Source organism: Egretta garzetta, unplaced genomic scaffold (genome assembly GCF_000687185.1).
Source record: "Egretta garzetta isolate BGI_Z169 unplaced genomic scaffold, ASM68718v1 scaffold843, whole genome shotgun sequence".
Lineage (NCBI taxonomy): Eukaryota > Metazoa > Chordata > Aves > Pelecaniformes > Ardeidae > Egretta > Egretta garzetta.
Window position 1 is genome coordinate 48,593 of NW_009259176.1, and position 16,676 is coordinate 65,268.

General features: G+C 34.0%; 1 protein-coding gene across 1 annotated transcript in view; it reads left to right on the plus strand.

The window, feature by feature from the left end:
- The window catches only part of TBC1D19 (TBC1 domain family member 19), a 59,332-nt gene that overhangs the window by 19,073 nt on the left and 23,583 nt on the right, over nucleotides 1-16,676 (plus strand). The window contains exons 5-11 of the mRNA XM_009635572.2: nucleotides 4,745-4,819; nucleotides 5,782-5,845; nucleotides 6,751-6,797; nucleotides 8,797-8,907; nucleotides 9,759-9,831; nucleotides 10,578-10,616; nucleotides 13,073-13,185. Coding sequence (XP_009633867.1) covers nucleotides 4,745-4,819; nucleotides 5,782-5,845; nucleotides 6,751-6,797; nucleotides 8,797-8,907; nucleotides 9,759-9,831; nucleotides 10,578-10,616; nucleotides 13,073-13,185 — 522 coding nt within the window. The remainder of the gene's footprint in view (nucleotides 1-4,744; nucleotides 4,820-5,781; nucleotides 5,846-6,750; nucleotides 6,798-8,796; nucleotides 8,908-9,758; nucleotides 9,832-10,577; nucleotides 10,617-13,072; nucleotides 13,186-16,676) is intronic.

Below are 16,676 nucleotides of genomic sequence, written 5' to 3' on the forward strand. Positions count from 1 at the left end.
CACTGGCAGGCAGTTTGGCAATGAAAGACAGCGAGCTGCAGAGATAGCAAGATCTTCAGGAAGAAGAGATATATTTAGTACTTAGAAATGTGAAGGGAACATGAAAAGTATAGAGCTAAGGAGCTTAAGGCATATTGAAGGAGAATAAGAGAAACTGGACCATAAAAGATTAGATGGGGATTTTTGGTGTCAAGAAAATTATATTTTTGCTTTGTTCTTTTTATTTTTTCACCAGTATATGCCATTTGAAATAAATTTTTAAAATCCACGTAAAAATGTAAAAAAAATAACAAACCAGCTCCTAAAATGTGATCTAACCAAAATATCTGAGATAAGGATAAAATTGTATTTAACTCAGCTGTGCCTGGAAATATAGTGCAGTGTTCTTTTACAAGGTACTCAACAGTGTTACTTTTTCAGACATATTGTTGTGTATTCCAGTAAGTCTTTTCTTGCTGTCCTGGGTTTCAGTCATTAGCATTTGGGGACAAAGACTGTATTAAACAATTTTTCTTCTGTGATGTGAAATGTAATGCTGCAACTTACTGCCTGAAAATAATTGCTCTTATCAGTTTTCTAATGCAAAAACCACAGACATGTATCTGTGTGTATGTTTGTCTAAACCAGTTTCATTGGTTATTATTTTATAAAAGTATATACATTCCCTATGGTAACCAATATTTTTACCTCTATGTGGAAAGGACTGTTTTTCTAATATTTTAGGAAAGGGTAGGAGAAGTCCCATCTTCACTAGTTTCAAAATTTCATCGCCCTATTTCAAAGAGTATTATGCATCCATATCCTCTGAGGCGGGTTAACCCTGGTAGGCAGTTCAGCTGCTCGTTCACTCACCCCCAGCGGAATGGGGCAGACAATTGGAAGGGCAAAAGTAAGAAAACTTGTGTTAAAGACTATCTAGATAAAGACAGTTTAATAGGTAAAGCAAAATCCGCGTGTAGAAGCACAGCAAACCAAGGAATTCATTCACTGCTTCCCATTGGCAGGCAGGTGCTCAGCCATCTCCAGGAAAGCAGGGCTCCATCACGCGTAACGGTTACTTGGGAAGACAAACGCCGTCACTGCAAATGTCATCCCCTTCCTTCTTCTTCCCCCAACTCTATATGCTAAACATGATGTCATATGGTGTGGGATAGCCCTTTGGTCAGTTGGGGTCAGCTGTCCCACCTGTGCCTCCTCCCAGTTTCTTGTGCCCCCCCAGCCTCCTTGCTGGTGGGGTGGGGTGAGAAATAGAAAAGGCCTTGATGCACTGTTCAGCAATAGCTAAAACACTGGTGTGTTATCAACACCGTTTTGGTCACAAATCCAAAACACAGCACCATACAAGCTACTAAGAAGAAAACTAACTCTATCCCAGCCAAAACTAGTAGATCCTCTTTTCAATCCTGTCTTAAAATACAACTCCTCAGTAAAGACTTATGAATCCTTTTCATAGAGAAATATTGATAAATGGTGATAGTTGTGGAATATTATACACAGTTAGGGATTTAACATTTTACTTTCTAAAACCACTGAGGTATGTGTGAGCATTTGGTTTTCAAGATGCACACGTTTATCACTGTAGGTAATAGGTCAGTAAGAAAGCAATCATGGACAGATCAGCTGAATCACAACAGGGTTTTTTTTTTTTAGTCTTTTTGATTAAAGAGCAATAAACAATGTAAAAAGCTTACAACGTCAGTGTTTCCATGATTTAATTTTTTGTTTAAAATACTTGGAAATAGCTAAAATGCAAATATACATGTTGCTAATACCTTTTGGGAGACAAATGAAAGTGGAGACATGACGATTTACTTCCATTAGGTATCAGAAGTCTAATCAATGTTTTGAAGGTAGAAGACTGTTTTTGTTTTATTTGTAGGAAGATTTTTTCACCTCATTTGTCTTTTAGCATCACAACAGTTGGACAAGAATATTTTGGTGCTATCAACAAAATTTGTCCTGGTAGAAAAATGTTTTCCGTATAAGTCGTATCCTATTTTTATTACACACAGCCACTGTTTAAGATGTTGTTTCCATTGTTATGAGCTCGTTTGTCCTCTTCTATCTTAATTAATTTTGCTTTACTTCAGAATTCTGGAAAGAAGGGTATTACTTTCTGAATACCATCTTACTTTGATATCAGTTATTAGAATGACTTTGAATCAGTAATTAAAACTATATTAGTATTTTTCTAGAGTAGATATTAAAGTGTTCATAATTAACGCTTTTTCTTCTCAAGTTGGTTCTGTTTTCTCATTCTTAGGTGGCAGACTTAAGTTTTTATACTATATTCTCTTCACTACCTCAGAAGAAAACCAGCTTTCTAGGAAAGGATAGAGCATTAACAGCAATGCATCGTAGTGCTGTAAATAATTTATGTAGTTGTGGTATTGTCCAGTGTAGAAAAAGTACTGCAGTTAATACTTACATATCTTTGAATATTAAAGCAACATAATATATATTTTCTAATTGTGTGTGCTGAAGAGCTGGACCTGTGTTTGGGTTGAGAGATCACTGGGTACAGCTGCTTTAGTCTGTCATTGTTTAGGTCTTTCCTAGACAGAGAAATACTAGGTCTTTTTTTTTGTTCTGTTTCCTGAAAAATGTCAAATATAATATTTAGGACCTTTCTTTAAAACATCAGTGGTTTTCTGAGCTATTCGGTCTGGTTACAGTTTGGGGAGATAGCTCACCTGTACCCACCATGTTAAACAGCAGAATTAGTTCTTAAAACTTATGCATCTTAATGCAGACAAAGCGTTAGCCTTAGATTCTAGGATTAAAAATTTGAACTTTGCTAATTTACCTCCCCAGCAGAGACTGATGCAAGTTGAAACATTCCTGAATCCACTGAACTGCTGTATTGGCTATTTTAATTTCTACATTTTGATAAGGTGAAATGATTGCAGACTTCTTCAACTGTTTGTGTTGCTCCCAGAGTTCACTGAGAAAGCCTTTGCTAGACTTAGGACAAGTCTGCTGCAAACAGCAATGAAGAAATGAAATCGACGACATAAAAATAAGAGCAAAAAGAGCTACAGAGAAGCATAAGAAGCTGAGTCCAGAGAAATGTTAGCAAGTGTTTCCACAGTCTGATACCTCCCATGAAGCTGTCTTTTAATTGTGTCACATGTAGATTTGAAAAGTATTGAAGTCAAAAGAAATTTGATAACATTTTTATTATTCCTGAAAGAATTTCTGTTTCTTGTTACAGAAGTTTTTTTCTTTTCCCCTTAATTTTGATCTTGATTATTTCACTTCAGTTTTTTAAACTGCTACTGACACCTCTGTGTTCTCACTTTGTTTCCACTATCTTATCCTATATGGCTTAGTAGTCTTCGTGCTCTCTCACTTCTCGTTTCTTCCAGCAACAAACCCCCACTTCTCATCAAAATAGGATACTGTAAATGCTCTAACCACCCCTCGGTGAGAGAGTAACCAGTTTGTGGCATAATGTTGTGTAACTGAAGCATTTGGAAGGCATTTGAATACAATAATACAGTTTAAATAAAAATATTATACAGAATATTTTAAAGAATACTGAAATTTGGAAAACTTTCCTTACAGTTAATACTCATATCTGTTTTGTTTGTGCAAGAGCAGTTGAAGGGATGGCTTGATTGTGATAAGAAATTTCTGGTGAAAGATAGCTATTTTGCTTTATGGAAAAAGTCATGAGAGGATCTTGTAAATGGAAGCTAAAATAAAGCAATTATAGACAAGATATAATTTTTATTTTTTAACAGAACATCTGTCCTTCCCTTCATTGGCTTCCTGTCTAATAAATTGCAGCCTCTTTCAGACAGAACTTTTAAGTTTGAGGAACATGTGGTTAGACAGTAACTAACTGTTGTAGAATTTGTGTCTAGAGCAAATTACAAATAATATATAGAGCTTAATGACATTAAGAGGAGTCTTTGCATTCATTTGATTGGGGCCTGACTCATCATCCACAGAAAACTAAATTAATTATAAGCCGCACCAGTGCTGCTGTAATCACGGAAGCACAATCCTAAGTCAGTTGACTAGGAAGTCAATACTTGTTGGCATTAACTTCAGAGGAATTATTCATGGATTAGGCATGATATGGTAAGTTTGAAGTCTAATGCAATAGTCAGAAGAATCTGATTGCTCTTTAAGCTGTCCACTTGCTACTGAGGTATTGTCTACTTCTGGTTTTCTCTTTGATTAGAGAGCTATTTCTTGAGCATTCTTTTAGAAGAACTGTTTTTCAAATATTACAGAATACCAAATTTCTAACTTTTTAAGCTTCTGAGAGCATGTAAGATACCTTTTGTGGAGAAAGACTTGTACTTTCTTCAGGTCACAAAGTGCAGAAGGAATTCTCTGTACACAGTTGATTGCCCTGCCTACAATAATTTGAAAAATCTGTTAAATGGTGATATATAAGGAAGCTTGGTCATTAGGCATATGTCAGAAATCAGTAACTGTGACATATGTGCTTTTCGGAGGTCTGAAATGTGAACAACTCCTTTTTCTGGTTATTATGATGTAAATGATGAAATCTGTGTGCTTTGTTGGTGTAAATGATGAAATCTGTGTGCTCTATTGTTTTGATTTAAACCAGCATGTAAATATTTCCTTAACATTTTTGCAGATGTCAGTCAGTGACTCTTGCTATCCTTTCTTATATATGACTTTAAAACGCTGCTTGTTATTACATGATGAATGCAATTGGAGGAAAAAGAAATTCATTGTAATTTGATTTTTTTGTGTGTTTTAGGGAAGCTGGGAGAAGCGAATTCTAAAAAGTCTAAACAGCATGTGCACAGAACTCAGTATCCCCCTAGCACAGAAGGTAGTATATTATTAACTTTCTGTTGCCAAACTGACATTTTTTGGAAATTAAGCCTTGTCTTGCACACTTGTAATGTAATGTTCATTTTACACATGTTTATCAAGAGCTGTGAGGCCGGTACCCAAATAATTTTAATACAGAATAATTTTCAGGGATAGTGGCAATGTATGCATCAGCTCAAGTTGGGAAAAGATAAAGTCTATAGGCAGATCTTCCTCCTGGCTATTGCAGTACTTAGCCTCTTGAGGGACCAGCATGTCAGAAAGCTCGTTGCTATGTTCATTGCTCCTAATAGAGCATTTTTGTGTGCAGACTCAGCTGTGTAACTTGTAGCTGTATAGTCTGTTCACAATATAGATACACTTTGTGTGCTGGAGGATGCTATGGTTGAACTGGTACTTTAGGAGAGAGAGATACTGATACATTGCTGATTTTGGTTGTCATTCATTGTACTGTTTTGGCTTTTTATTAATTTAGGAGCTTTAATTTTAAAGATCTTGGAATTGGGAAATAATTTTAGAATGTTTTGTTACCTTTTTCCTGTTGTATGTGTATGATAGGTAGCAGAACCTATATGGTGCATCATAAGAGATAAAGGATGCAGCTGTGTTTGCTTTTCGTGACTGTGCCAGGGACAGGAATTTGATGACAAAGTCAAACAACTCTATGGAATGATCAGTAAATCTTCAGTAATATGAAACTCACTACTAAATAGCCTAAAATTCATTAGTAAACACATGAAACTATTTAATGGGCTTCTTTTGTCCTTGAACTGGAACTTGGCCTTTCTATAGTAGAATATACCTTAAGGCTGGGGATAATTTATAAGCAAAATAAGTTTGTGTTTGCTAGTGCAATCTATTTTTTAAAGTGTTACATTAATTTATGTATTTGAAATAGGCATGTTTTTACTCATTCTGTTAAAAATAAAAAAAGAAGAGTTACTTTCTTGTGTCTTTCAGAGGCCTGTAAGTGAACAGAAAGAACTGCTTAATAAATGGAATGAAATGGGAACTGATGAGCCAGGTAAGGTCAACTAAGTGTATGTACATTAAATTTTTGCACACAGAATAATAGCACATACATCTTGTTTATCAGTCAAAGATTAATGTAATCACTTCAAGGTAAACCGATTTCAATCTTTTTTTCTCATCAGTAACGTGTCATGCATAAATAAATATTCATTTAATTGTTATTTTGTTTCAAGTTCTTGTACTAACTTTGAGTCATCACTGGGAGGTTATGGTATAATATTCCTCATTCCAGTGAGGAATCTCTTTAGAGATTTATTCAGCTAGGGCACTGCTCCTCTTAGTGTAAGCTCAGGCTAATAGAAGGAAAATGTTCAGAACTATGGATAATTAAGCTCAGACATTTTATTACCAAAACATAAAAATAACACTTGCATAGAATAGTCAGTCATATTATCCTGTGGGAGTGCAAGGCTAACTGCCTTGTTAGTTCATATCTAAGTTCCTTTAAAGAAATTATTTTTCAAGGGTACTAGTTTGTATTGCAGTACCACCTCTGCAATGGCAAATACTTTTCATGGATTGTTTGACTAGTCCCTGTTTTTTATTTCACAGCAGTACATTTAATTCAACGATCTCTGCTGTTAAAAAAAACCCTTCTTTTGAATATCATATCTCTCCCATGTCTAAGAGTGGTTCAATCTAAAGACTTACGTGGAATAAGTAAAAAGCTTCTTGTGACTACTGTTTTTTACTTGGGGTTTACAAAACTAAGGCACTAACAGTAGCATAATCTTGGAGAATATGTGGTGGTTGTAGCCATGATATCTGTGCTAATGTTATTTTAATCTTTGCTCTAATATGTTATTGAAATTGCTAGATTATGTTACAGGTACGGGAAAATTGCACGGGTTTCTTATCTCTTGCTTTTAACATAGCATCAATGAAATCTTATTTCAGATCTAAGTCTCTTCCGGCCTGTTTATGCACCCAAAGATTTTCTTGAGGTAAGCAGCAATGACTCAGCCACTGACTTGTATCCATTATATTTATGTGAAGTGGGAAAAATAATTAAGTGTATTTCAGACAATTTGTCCTTTATAGCAAGTGAAATTTGGCATGGTTTTTATGACTCTGAGTTTTGTTTACAAAACAAAATGCTATTGTCTCTTTTCTTTAACTTCATTTTTAAATTGTACTTGTGGTAAACTTTTATTTCTCAAAAAACCAATCAGTTTGGAGCTAACTTTTTTCCTCTGATAGCAATTCTCCAGCTGATTTCGTAAGCCAATAAACTGCAATATGTGAAGCTGATAGACTGCTGTTAGATAGTAGACCTCTGTGCAGCTAAAGTTGCAGGTCATCTATGAAGACTGTGAAAAATCAAACATGAAAGAGAACTGTGTGGAATTTGGAGGCTTTTGTCTGTAATCAAACCAAAACAAAGTGGTGACTGCTGAATCTTTGAAGTCAGAAATGACAGTATTGCTTATGTTGTATGGTTCAAGCACAGAACATCTTAGTAAAACAGAATTTGCTGTGCCTAGAATAAGCATGGACAATGGACAATAAACATTGTTGGTGACAGTGAACTTAATGGTGACACAGTAGGAGATTTTGGATTAAAATGTGATTGAAAATAAAATTGAAAATAAAATTAAAAAAAAATGAGTATCTGTGTATCTTATGAGTTATACAGGAAACAAATTGTCTACATGATGGCAGTGTAGAATTATGGAGGTAAGATGGCCTCCTAATTTACAGAATAACTCTTAGAAGTCTAATACTGAATTATCAGTCAGAATTAATGTATTAACATTTCGATGCGATTCAGTGTAAGTTTAGTGGAATGTATTTTGTAATGGTAGAGGAGATTTATAGTATTTCTGACTTAAGTGTAAATTGTTTCATGGTTAGGAGTTGTAAATACATTTATGAATCCCAACAATAAACTTTCTATCCATTTTATTACATTTCTCAAGAGCTCCTTTTGTTTGGTTAGTGATAATGATATTGGAAATTTTTAATTTACTGTTTTCCATCACTGTACTGACAATCAAGTTGTATATTTAATCTTGAATCCGCAAACAAATCTGTCTTCATTTTAGCCTTATACAGTTACCCTCAAGGTCACTTTTTTTTTTCTTTTATACTATTTTCTTTCCAGAGTTTGCAGTTTCTTACATTAATCTGTTAATTTACAAGTCTGACAGTGAATTTATATGGTATTAGAATACCTACAAGACTGAGAATTGTAGAGGTAGGAAGTTGTGGAAGAATTTCATAAGAGTTGGAAACTCATCTTAGAAAGAATCCTTGCCAGCTCAACATTTTAAAATCAAAATCTATAACCATGGAATAACAGTATGTAAGAGACTGTAAATTCCCTTGTAGATTAAAGTTATTTATCTTGACATTATGATTCCTTGTCTCTTAAATTTTATTCTTATTTTAGTTTTTCAATTCTGCAATTCTTTTTTTTCTTAAACAAAATAAGATATTTTGGTGTATTGTTATTTAGTAGTAAGAAATTATTTTAGTAGCAAATTATGTAACGCTTTGGTTGAAAGCTATATAGGATTGTCAGGGTAAGAATATGAATAAAAATTTTTTCAGAAAAAAGTAATACTGAAGAATATTCTGGATATTGTAGCCATCAGAAATATACTCTTGGCGTTCAAATGGCTTTGATTAGGAAGTGAGTTTTAGTCAAGACATTATTATGTAGCCAGCACTTAACCCCATATATCAAAAATTATTTCTGTTTTTATATTTCATAATTTGAGTTTCCTTCTCAAGTAGGATATGTTTGCTTCCTTAAAAATTTGGATCCTTTTGTATTTTGAAAATGCTGAGATATTATTTGATAATTTGGGCCTATATATGATAGTTGCAGGAAATGGTTCTATGCTGAATGTACAGTTTGTAATACTGATGATGTTAAGAAGAGTTATGACTATAGATTTCTGAATATATGCAAGGAATGACAGAGCTACCATTTTTAAGGTACTGATGAATCTTCGAAACCCAAATTATGAAAATGGAGAACAGTCTAGTTTCAGAAATCATCTGGGGCTAATTCAGGTTCCCCTAAAAGTTAAAGATATTCCAGAATTGGTAAGTATATTTTTTCTCACAAGAGGTTTCTGTAAGAATTATTTTGCCTTGCTAATGAATAAGATTCTAAACAATAAGGAATAGTAATATCATGATAAGTTTCTCCTCTTGCAACTGAAAATCAATGTAAATATGTAGTTAAAACACAAAGCATAAAGAAATTTTATGAAAAAATGTTGTTAATGAAAAGTAAAACATAAACAGTAAAATATCTGCCAGTGCAGACGTTTTCGTTTCATGCCACACAGCTTTGATCTATGCCAAAAATATACTTCTGTACATGTTACTGATTTTTTTTCTGTGCAAGAAAACTTATATGTAGTTTATCTTAATTTTACAGTTTCATTTGATGCTGTACAAGATCAGTAATGTGACAATCGGTTACCTTCTGCTTTTCTTCTCAAAGAAATTTTAAATCTCTGTTTTGTCAGATTGTAAATGAAAGGAAATGCGTGGGTACTACTATTTCAATAGGAAAATAGGAGAGCTCTTCTTTATGCTTCACTGATAAGTCTCTTGAGGATCTTATGCTAGTAGAAAAACTTGCACCTGGGTTGGGAAAGAGCTGGGAATTAGATAGCCTTAACCTAATCTTTCATTCACCACTTTAATATATCCAGGTGTAGCTCGTAGTTGACATGAAAACTAGGGCATATAACTAAAACTAGAGTAAGAAATTAATGTGAGATTCTTCTCTTTAAAAACCTGAGTTTGTTTTTCCATATATATGCATTTAAAAGAACTATGTTTGCTTTAGAAAATATTTGTATGAAGCTTTACTGAAGAAATCTCTAGTGATTTAGAGAATTAAACATTATTAATTACTGTTTTATGGTTTTGTTTCTTTTCAGAAAGAAGACTTCAGTGAACTAGGCTTAAATATAGGACAGCTGGGTATTGATGATTCAGCACAAGTGCCTCCTGGTTAGCTAATGCTGTGCTTCAGTCATTTAAATAGAACACTAATGAGTAGAATACTTACCAAGTAATTTGTGTACTTTTTCCACCATAAACCATAAATATTTGTTCTGTAACTATGATTGTAGTGATTTTCTTAGTAAAATGTAGTTAATAATAGAAAACATTGCAAATATGAAAACTTCAGTGTGTTTGAACACTTCAGGATCTAGAGAGCAAAATTGCCGGTGTCCAAAAATACAGAAAATATCAATAAATGTTAAGCCAACTAACTGATAGGCATATATGCAAACATCTTTTAAATAACTGTCTTTAAGAAAAGATTACAGAAAATATCCTTATTTTAATATTCAGTAGCTTAAATAGTGCATGATTTCTGTTGTTCTTCCATGTATGCATTTATTCCTGTAGAAACAGGTTTTAAAATGGTCTTTCCATATAAAAGTGGAAAACATTATAGTATCAAGTAATTTTTCTTCTTAAATTGAAGCTTACTTAATTGGAAGTCTAGGTTCGTGCAGTATAGTGCTACTTTGGTTTTGTGTCTTTCAGACAAGAAAAAATTCTGTAGTAGTATTTCTTAGTTTTTGAAAAAAAATATTGATGCTAATCCAGGTTAATTTTTAGTGACATTAGCAGTAAAAATCAGGTGAATGTAGTGCTGTGTAGTAAAAATATAAAATACATTACTAGCTGGAGTATCTTTTTTTTATTTAATTTTTGCCATTCTTCTCTATTTCTTTACTTTCTAGAGTTCTTTGAAAATGAACATGTACGTGTTGGACAGAAAGGTATGGATCTGTTTTCATCTGTAATAAACTGTGAGTAGTTAGAAATTTAGTAAATGTATTTCTATCTCAATTACTTATACCTTATAGAATTTTAACAATTTAGAGAGACTAATGCAAAGCATAGTCAGTAATACCATTGTAATTTAGACAGAGACAGAAAAGCAAGCTTTTGCAGTCTACTAGTATCTACCAGATAAGTAGCTCCACAAATATTTAATTTAAAATGAAATAGGAAGCATAGAGACATAACTTTTTGGTGATAACTTAACTTATGCCACTACTGAATTTCATTTTAAAATCAAAAGACTCCCTTCTCTGCACACATCGTTCTCGTTAGTGTAATGGGATTTACGCCTGTCCATCTTTTTAATGTGTCTTTTTAATTGTTAATTGCAATTGCAGAACTTGCGAAGTATTGAAATACTTAGCCACCATGGAAAATCCACTCATTTGTCTCCACATGCTGCTTTTTCTGAAGAATTTCTGGGGTTTTTTGTAGGTTAAGAAATAACCTATAAAAGAAAGGGAAAGATAAAAGAAATAATCATTTATTAGCTCAGGTTTGCTTATAGAAGAAACATACAAGGAATGTTTGAAATCCATCAGTATCTGTTCCTTACTGTATCTTGTGATTCCTGCTAAACTATCACCATCAAAGAAAAAGATAGAGTGGATACCATCCCAAAAGTCCTTCTTCCCCTTTTTTTTTGTTGCAGTAACAAAACAGTGGCCTGCCTTTCTTACTTCTCCTTTTGCAGTCCTCCTTCTGTCCCTCATTGTCTGTTTTCTGATCCAAGAGCAACTCATTAGGGTACTGTCCATCTCTCTGTTTTTTTCCTGTTCTTCCAAATAAGTTCCCCATCCAGACTTCCTGAGCCAGTCATTCAACTCCACAATGTAATTCTTATTCCTTATTTCTTGTCTGTATAGAGCAGCCTCTATTACAGAGGTTGTCTTAGCTTTTCCTGTATGCAAGGACACAAAATTTTGTAAGAATGTAAGAGTCTTGACCATAAACTGAATCTTAGTTCATTCATTGGGAATCCTACTGCATGCTCTATTGGGTGTTGGCTATGACTTTGGTTGCCACTGATGTATTGATTTTGCTTTTATATTTGACAAATTGCCAAGTCTGAGGAATTTTCTTTGTTGTATTTAGTAAAAGCCATCTTGTATATAGCAAAACTACTTCTTATTATTTTGTGTCTCCGTAAGAAACAATAAAGTCATGGACACTGAGATGAATCACCGTCTTCTCTAAAATTACGGGGAATGTAGGAATGCTTTTTCTTTTTGCCCTCTTCATTTAGGAAAAAAGGTTCACACGCCATCTGTGTTAGAGCTCTGCACCTTAAGCAGAAAATTGGCAGACTGGTCTACTCAGTATTTAAGAAGAGAGGGGAGAGAGGAATCAGTTAAACAGATTTATAATTCCAAACCTCATCCTTCTAAGTCATGTCAGGGCAGATATCGTGAATATCGAGTTTAGTGAAGTTTAGGGAAAGTAAGTTGTTTCTGAGAGACTTCAGAAAAATCAGAGGATGCAGATTTGGAAAACGCTGAGTACCAGCACACCACCTATCTAGTGTCTAGGTAATCTCACAGAAACATTCTCCCAATTCTCTCTCTGTTGTGAAAGACATTTCAGGTATGAGGTTACAGTTAATCACATAGCCTCGATGGGAAACAACATTTCTACCAGATTAGGATAGCTAAAGACCATGGTCTTTCAAGTTTATAGCTTTAAGTAAGGAACGAGATAATATGCTCTAAGGTATGTACAGTGCTATATTCTGGATGAGGCCCTTGTGACAGAGTCACCTAAAGCTTCACAACAGTGATCCATCTAGGCAGACCTGTCAACACTAGAGTGTTTGTTTTATGTCAATCTGAAGGAAAACCAAAACCTTTTGAGAAAGAAAGCCTTTATCCTCCAGAGTATATATACAAATAATGAGAGAACATGACAGTACACTCCAAAATGGAAAATTCTTGCCCCACAGTTATCTGTGAAGATATTTGTATTGTTAACATAAAAATAGGGGAGACACAAAAAACCAGAATGAGTGGCAATCTCCTATCTGAACTGAGATACCACCTCCACAAATAGGAGTGTTTTATGGCTATATACAGCTGCTTGTTCTACCTGATGTTGGCCTACCAGCTGCAACTAGCCTTGATACAGTCATCGATACATACTAAGAGGATACATACTAAGTGCTATTTTATGACACAAGGTAGTACAGCATTGCTTATTAATATCAATTGCCTTGTTTCCCTGGGGACTACTTCAAAATTGCATTGTGGACACCAGACCTTTCAGATGTTGTCCCATTAGCTAATGCTTACAGCATGGTAAATCAGTTTGTAAAGTTAAAATCAAAGTACTTGATAATTTGATAAACTTTGGAAGTCTTAAACTACTTCAATTCATTACCTGCTTTGTTTTTTAACAGTTTTAGCAGAGCAAGATAGTGCTGCAGCTCAACAGTACGTTCGTCAGGGATGTCCAACAGCACTCCGAGCTGATCTGTGGGCTCTCATTCTCAATATTTCTAATCAGCCAGAGGTAAGGAGCAATGTGAGAGTAAAAAAGACTAGGTGAAAACACAAAAGTGCAAGCACATATCTTCTAGTGATCTTTTTCCAAAATAGAAATGCTCTACTGAGTTGTCACAGAAACTGATAATCATTTTATGAGAAATATGCACGTGCCTGTAAAAAACTCTGTGCTGTCATGAAGTCTTTTAGGCTCCGCCCTATTTTTTTAACAGATATATGAGAAAAATACTGTAGAACAGACTATTGCATTGATCTGGCTAGTTTCTGAGATTTTCCTATATGGTGCTGACTTTTTCAGAAGGGGACAAGAAAAAAGTCCTGGAAAGAAGACTGAACCTTTCTTATCCTGGCTAAATTTTGTAAAAAGAAGAGGTGCTACTCCTTTTTCTTTCTGGCTATTTGAACCTGTCATCATAGTCATGTACATATCTTATAAATTGCTTTATATATTATTGCATATACTCTACATAGGTACAGTCAAAAAGACATAAAGAGGAACTAGGAAGATGTGGATTGTTTTCATACTCCTTTGTACAGCAGCAGTTTTTCATAGTACCTTGTATTTGACTGAAGTCCCAACAATCTTCTGCAGAATCTGAAGACATGCTATAGTCAATATATCTAATATACCATAAAAGTTAAATCCCTATTTAAATCTTTGCAGAATTGTGAGTGCTTTGATGCAAAGCTTTTATTCCAATAAAAAATAACATGCATACATGTAAATAACATGCATATATGCTCTTAAATATGGGAATTTCACAGTGTCTCATGTCCCTTGAGGATTTAGCCATTTTCTTGTAGTACTGAGGCATTTATTGGTAACTACATAGTACAATCTTGCCCTTAAAAACAAATGTAAATCTTGTTCATTGACAGTTTACCTAAGGAGTTGAAGTTATTTCGCCTGGTATTAGAATTACTTAGTTTATTCCTTTTTGCTTTTGTTTCTAGTAAATAAAAGATCGAATTTTCTGTAGATGAAAGAGCTGCTGAAATAATGAAATATTATACATCTTACCTAAGATGCTCAACACTAGATTTAAGTTATTTTAAATTATCAGGCCAGCTTGAATTTTAGAAGCATTTATAAGCATCTGTTTATATTCTGTTAAATGCTGCATGCTCTAAGAGCATTTTTATCTTTATGTGGAAAATTAAATAATTGAGTAAAAAAGCTAGGTATTCTGGTTTGATGACTGAAAGTCAAGATAATAATCAGAAAAATTATAAAATATTTCATTTTATGCTCATGTAAAGCATAAGTTGTTATGGAAATAGATTTATTAAAATCTGTTCCCTGAAATTCACATGGGCAATTTTCAACAGTTACATTTTTAAAGAGGAACAAGCTATGTCTGCCTACTAATATATTTTTCAGCCACTCTGTTAGGTCTTTTAAAAGTTAACTCTAGTTTATAGTTGTTTTTAATATGTGTTTATACTATGCATGAAGTGTGAGTATTTTAGACTTTCTCAAAAGGTTAGTCTCTTCTGTGAGAGTATTAATTCATTTTACAGTTAGATAAGCAGTACATTAGCTGTTTGATCACAAGTGCTCGCTTATGTGCCTTTACTGAGTAATAAATGGTAATTCAGCTCCAACTTATTGCAAGGGTGCATGTGGACACTTATGTCAGGGCAGCTAATACATTCTCATGGACTTAATATTTGACCTTGAGAAAACTTTCTGCACACTTAGCAAATGATGCTCGTCAACTATAGATGAAGAAGAAAAATAGACTATATATGCATACAGTATTCTGAGATTCAGTGCAGTAGACATTCTCCTTTAGGAGACATTCTGCAGGATCAAGAGCCTTGAGACTGAACTGAGTAGACTGTGCACAGCAAATTATTGGTGAAACAATATTTTGTGATGTTGCTGAAAGACCTCAAGAAAGATGATGATAAGTGTCTGGAAAATGGTAGTAATAACATCAAGAAAAAGTGGCTAAGTAAGGATGGATGAAGTGATGCAGACTGTGAATTTGTCACTACTTCGAGATTGTTGAAATAAAGGATTGGAAACAGTAAAAGACAAAATCCACCCTCCCTCCCCACAAAGAACAGAAATTATCAAGTTTATGGACAAGATATACTATGTTGAAGAAAATCATCTAAGCTGGTGATCTAAGTGCATATGAATGTTTTTCTGTTGTGCTAAACTGAAACTGTGTCTTCTAATGTAATAGCTATTGGAGCCTTTTATCTTCTTTTCCAAGACTATTTTTGCATAGCATAGTATAGTATTTGTTCCCCTGGGCTCTAATTTACAATTGGTTTATGGACTTTGAGTAGTAAAAATACAAATGCACTAAAGGGATAGGCTTTCTGACTGAGACCTGACAGACTGCCCCATAGATCATGTAGGATAGCACGTGGGTTACTATAGCTATATTATAAGCTGAATATCCATAGTTAATTTTAAGGCTTGCATTTACTAGTATTTCACAGAAGTAAGGCTGTAACTATTGCCAGAACATTTAAACCCTGAGATGTTCTTCTTGCATATGCTGAATATGCTGCTTTATTTTTTGTGAAGTATAGCAAAGCAGTTTTCAGATACATGTAGATGTTTTATGATCTGCTATATTTCATGTAGACTTTATTGGTTTATCTAACACTTCTCTACCTCTTGTGTACCGTTTTTCTGCTGAAGTTGAATTGTGTGGTTGCAGAGATTTCTTGCTGTAATATTTGTGATTCGCGGTTTAGGCTCTATTACATTTATAGCTGTATGAATCTATAACTCATAAGGACTGTGAATTTCCTTTCTTTAATGTAAAACATTATTGAGGGTTTGGTATGGGCAGCATTGTGTGTGTTAGAGTCCAATATTGTTGTTCTGAAAATTTTATTCAGTAAAGCTCAGCCTCTGTGTAAAGCTAATATACAGCCAAGCAAGGGCTGGTACTACCAATCTAGCATTGTAATCATAAAAATGATAAATTGTAAGCTCTGCATGCAAGATTATTTAGAAATGTATAAACGCATTTCCTGGCAATGAATTTATTATTAGTTTTCATTTGTAATGGTACATTTTAGAGAAACTGTGTTAAAAGAGCATTTTTAAGGCTGCAAAGTCACACACTTAAGAGCTGAATAGTGTCACAGTTAATATTCTCTGTGCAAACAGTCCAATTTGCTGTATGTATGTATTTTGTCGTATGCTCTTGAATCACAAAATCGGAGTTTTTCCTGTGGGATGTCTGCCTTATTGATTGCACAGAGTGGATGTCACACACCTACTGAGAACCTGTTTATTATTTTTTTTCCCTTCTGTTTGGTGTGTTACCCTATAGTTTATTCACTGCATGCTATTCAAGCAGTGCTTAAAACCCAAATTGTTCATTATCTTATAGACTTTTTTCCTCTAATTTTTTTAAGTTAATGGGTTGAAAATCAATCTTAATTCTGAAAATTATTGCATGCAGAAATTGGTAATGCTTTGCTTTACTTCAGCTTTTACTGAATGTAATTTCTTAGGTTTAAAAA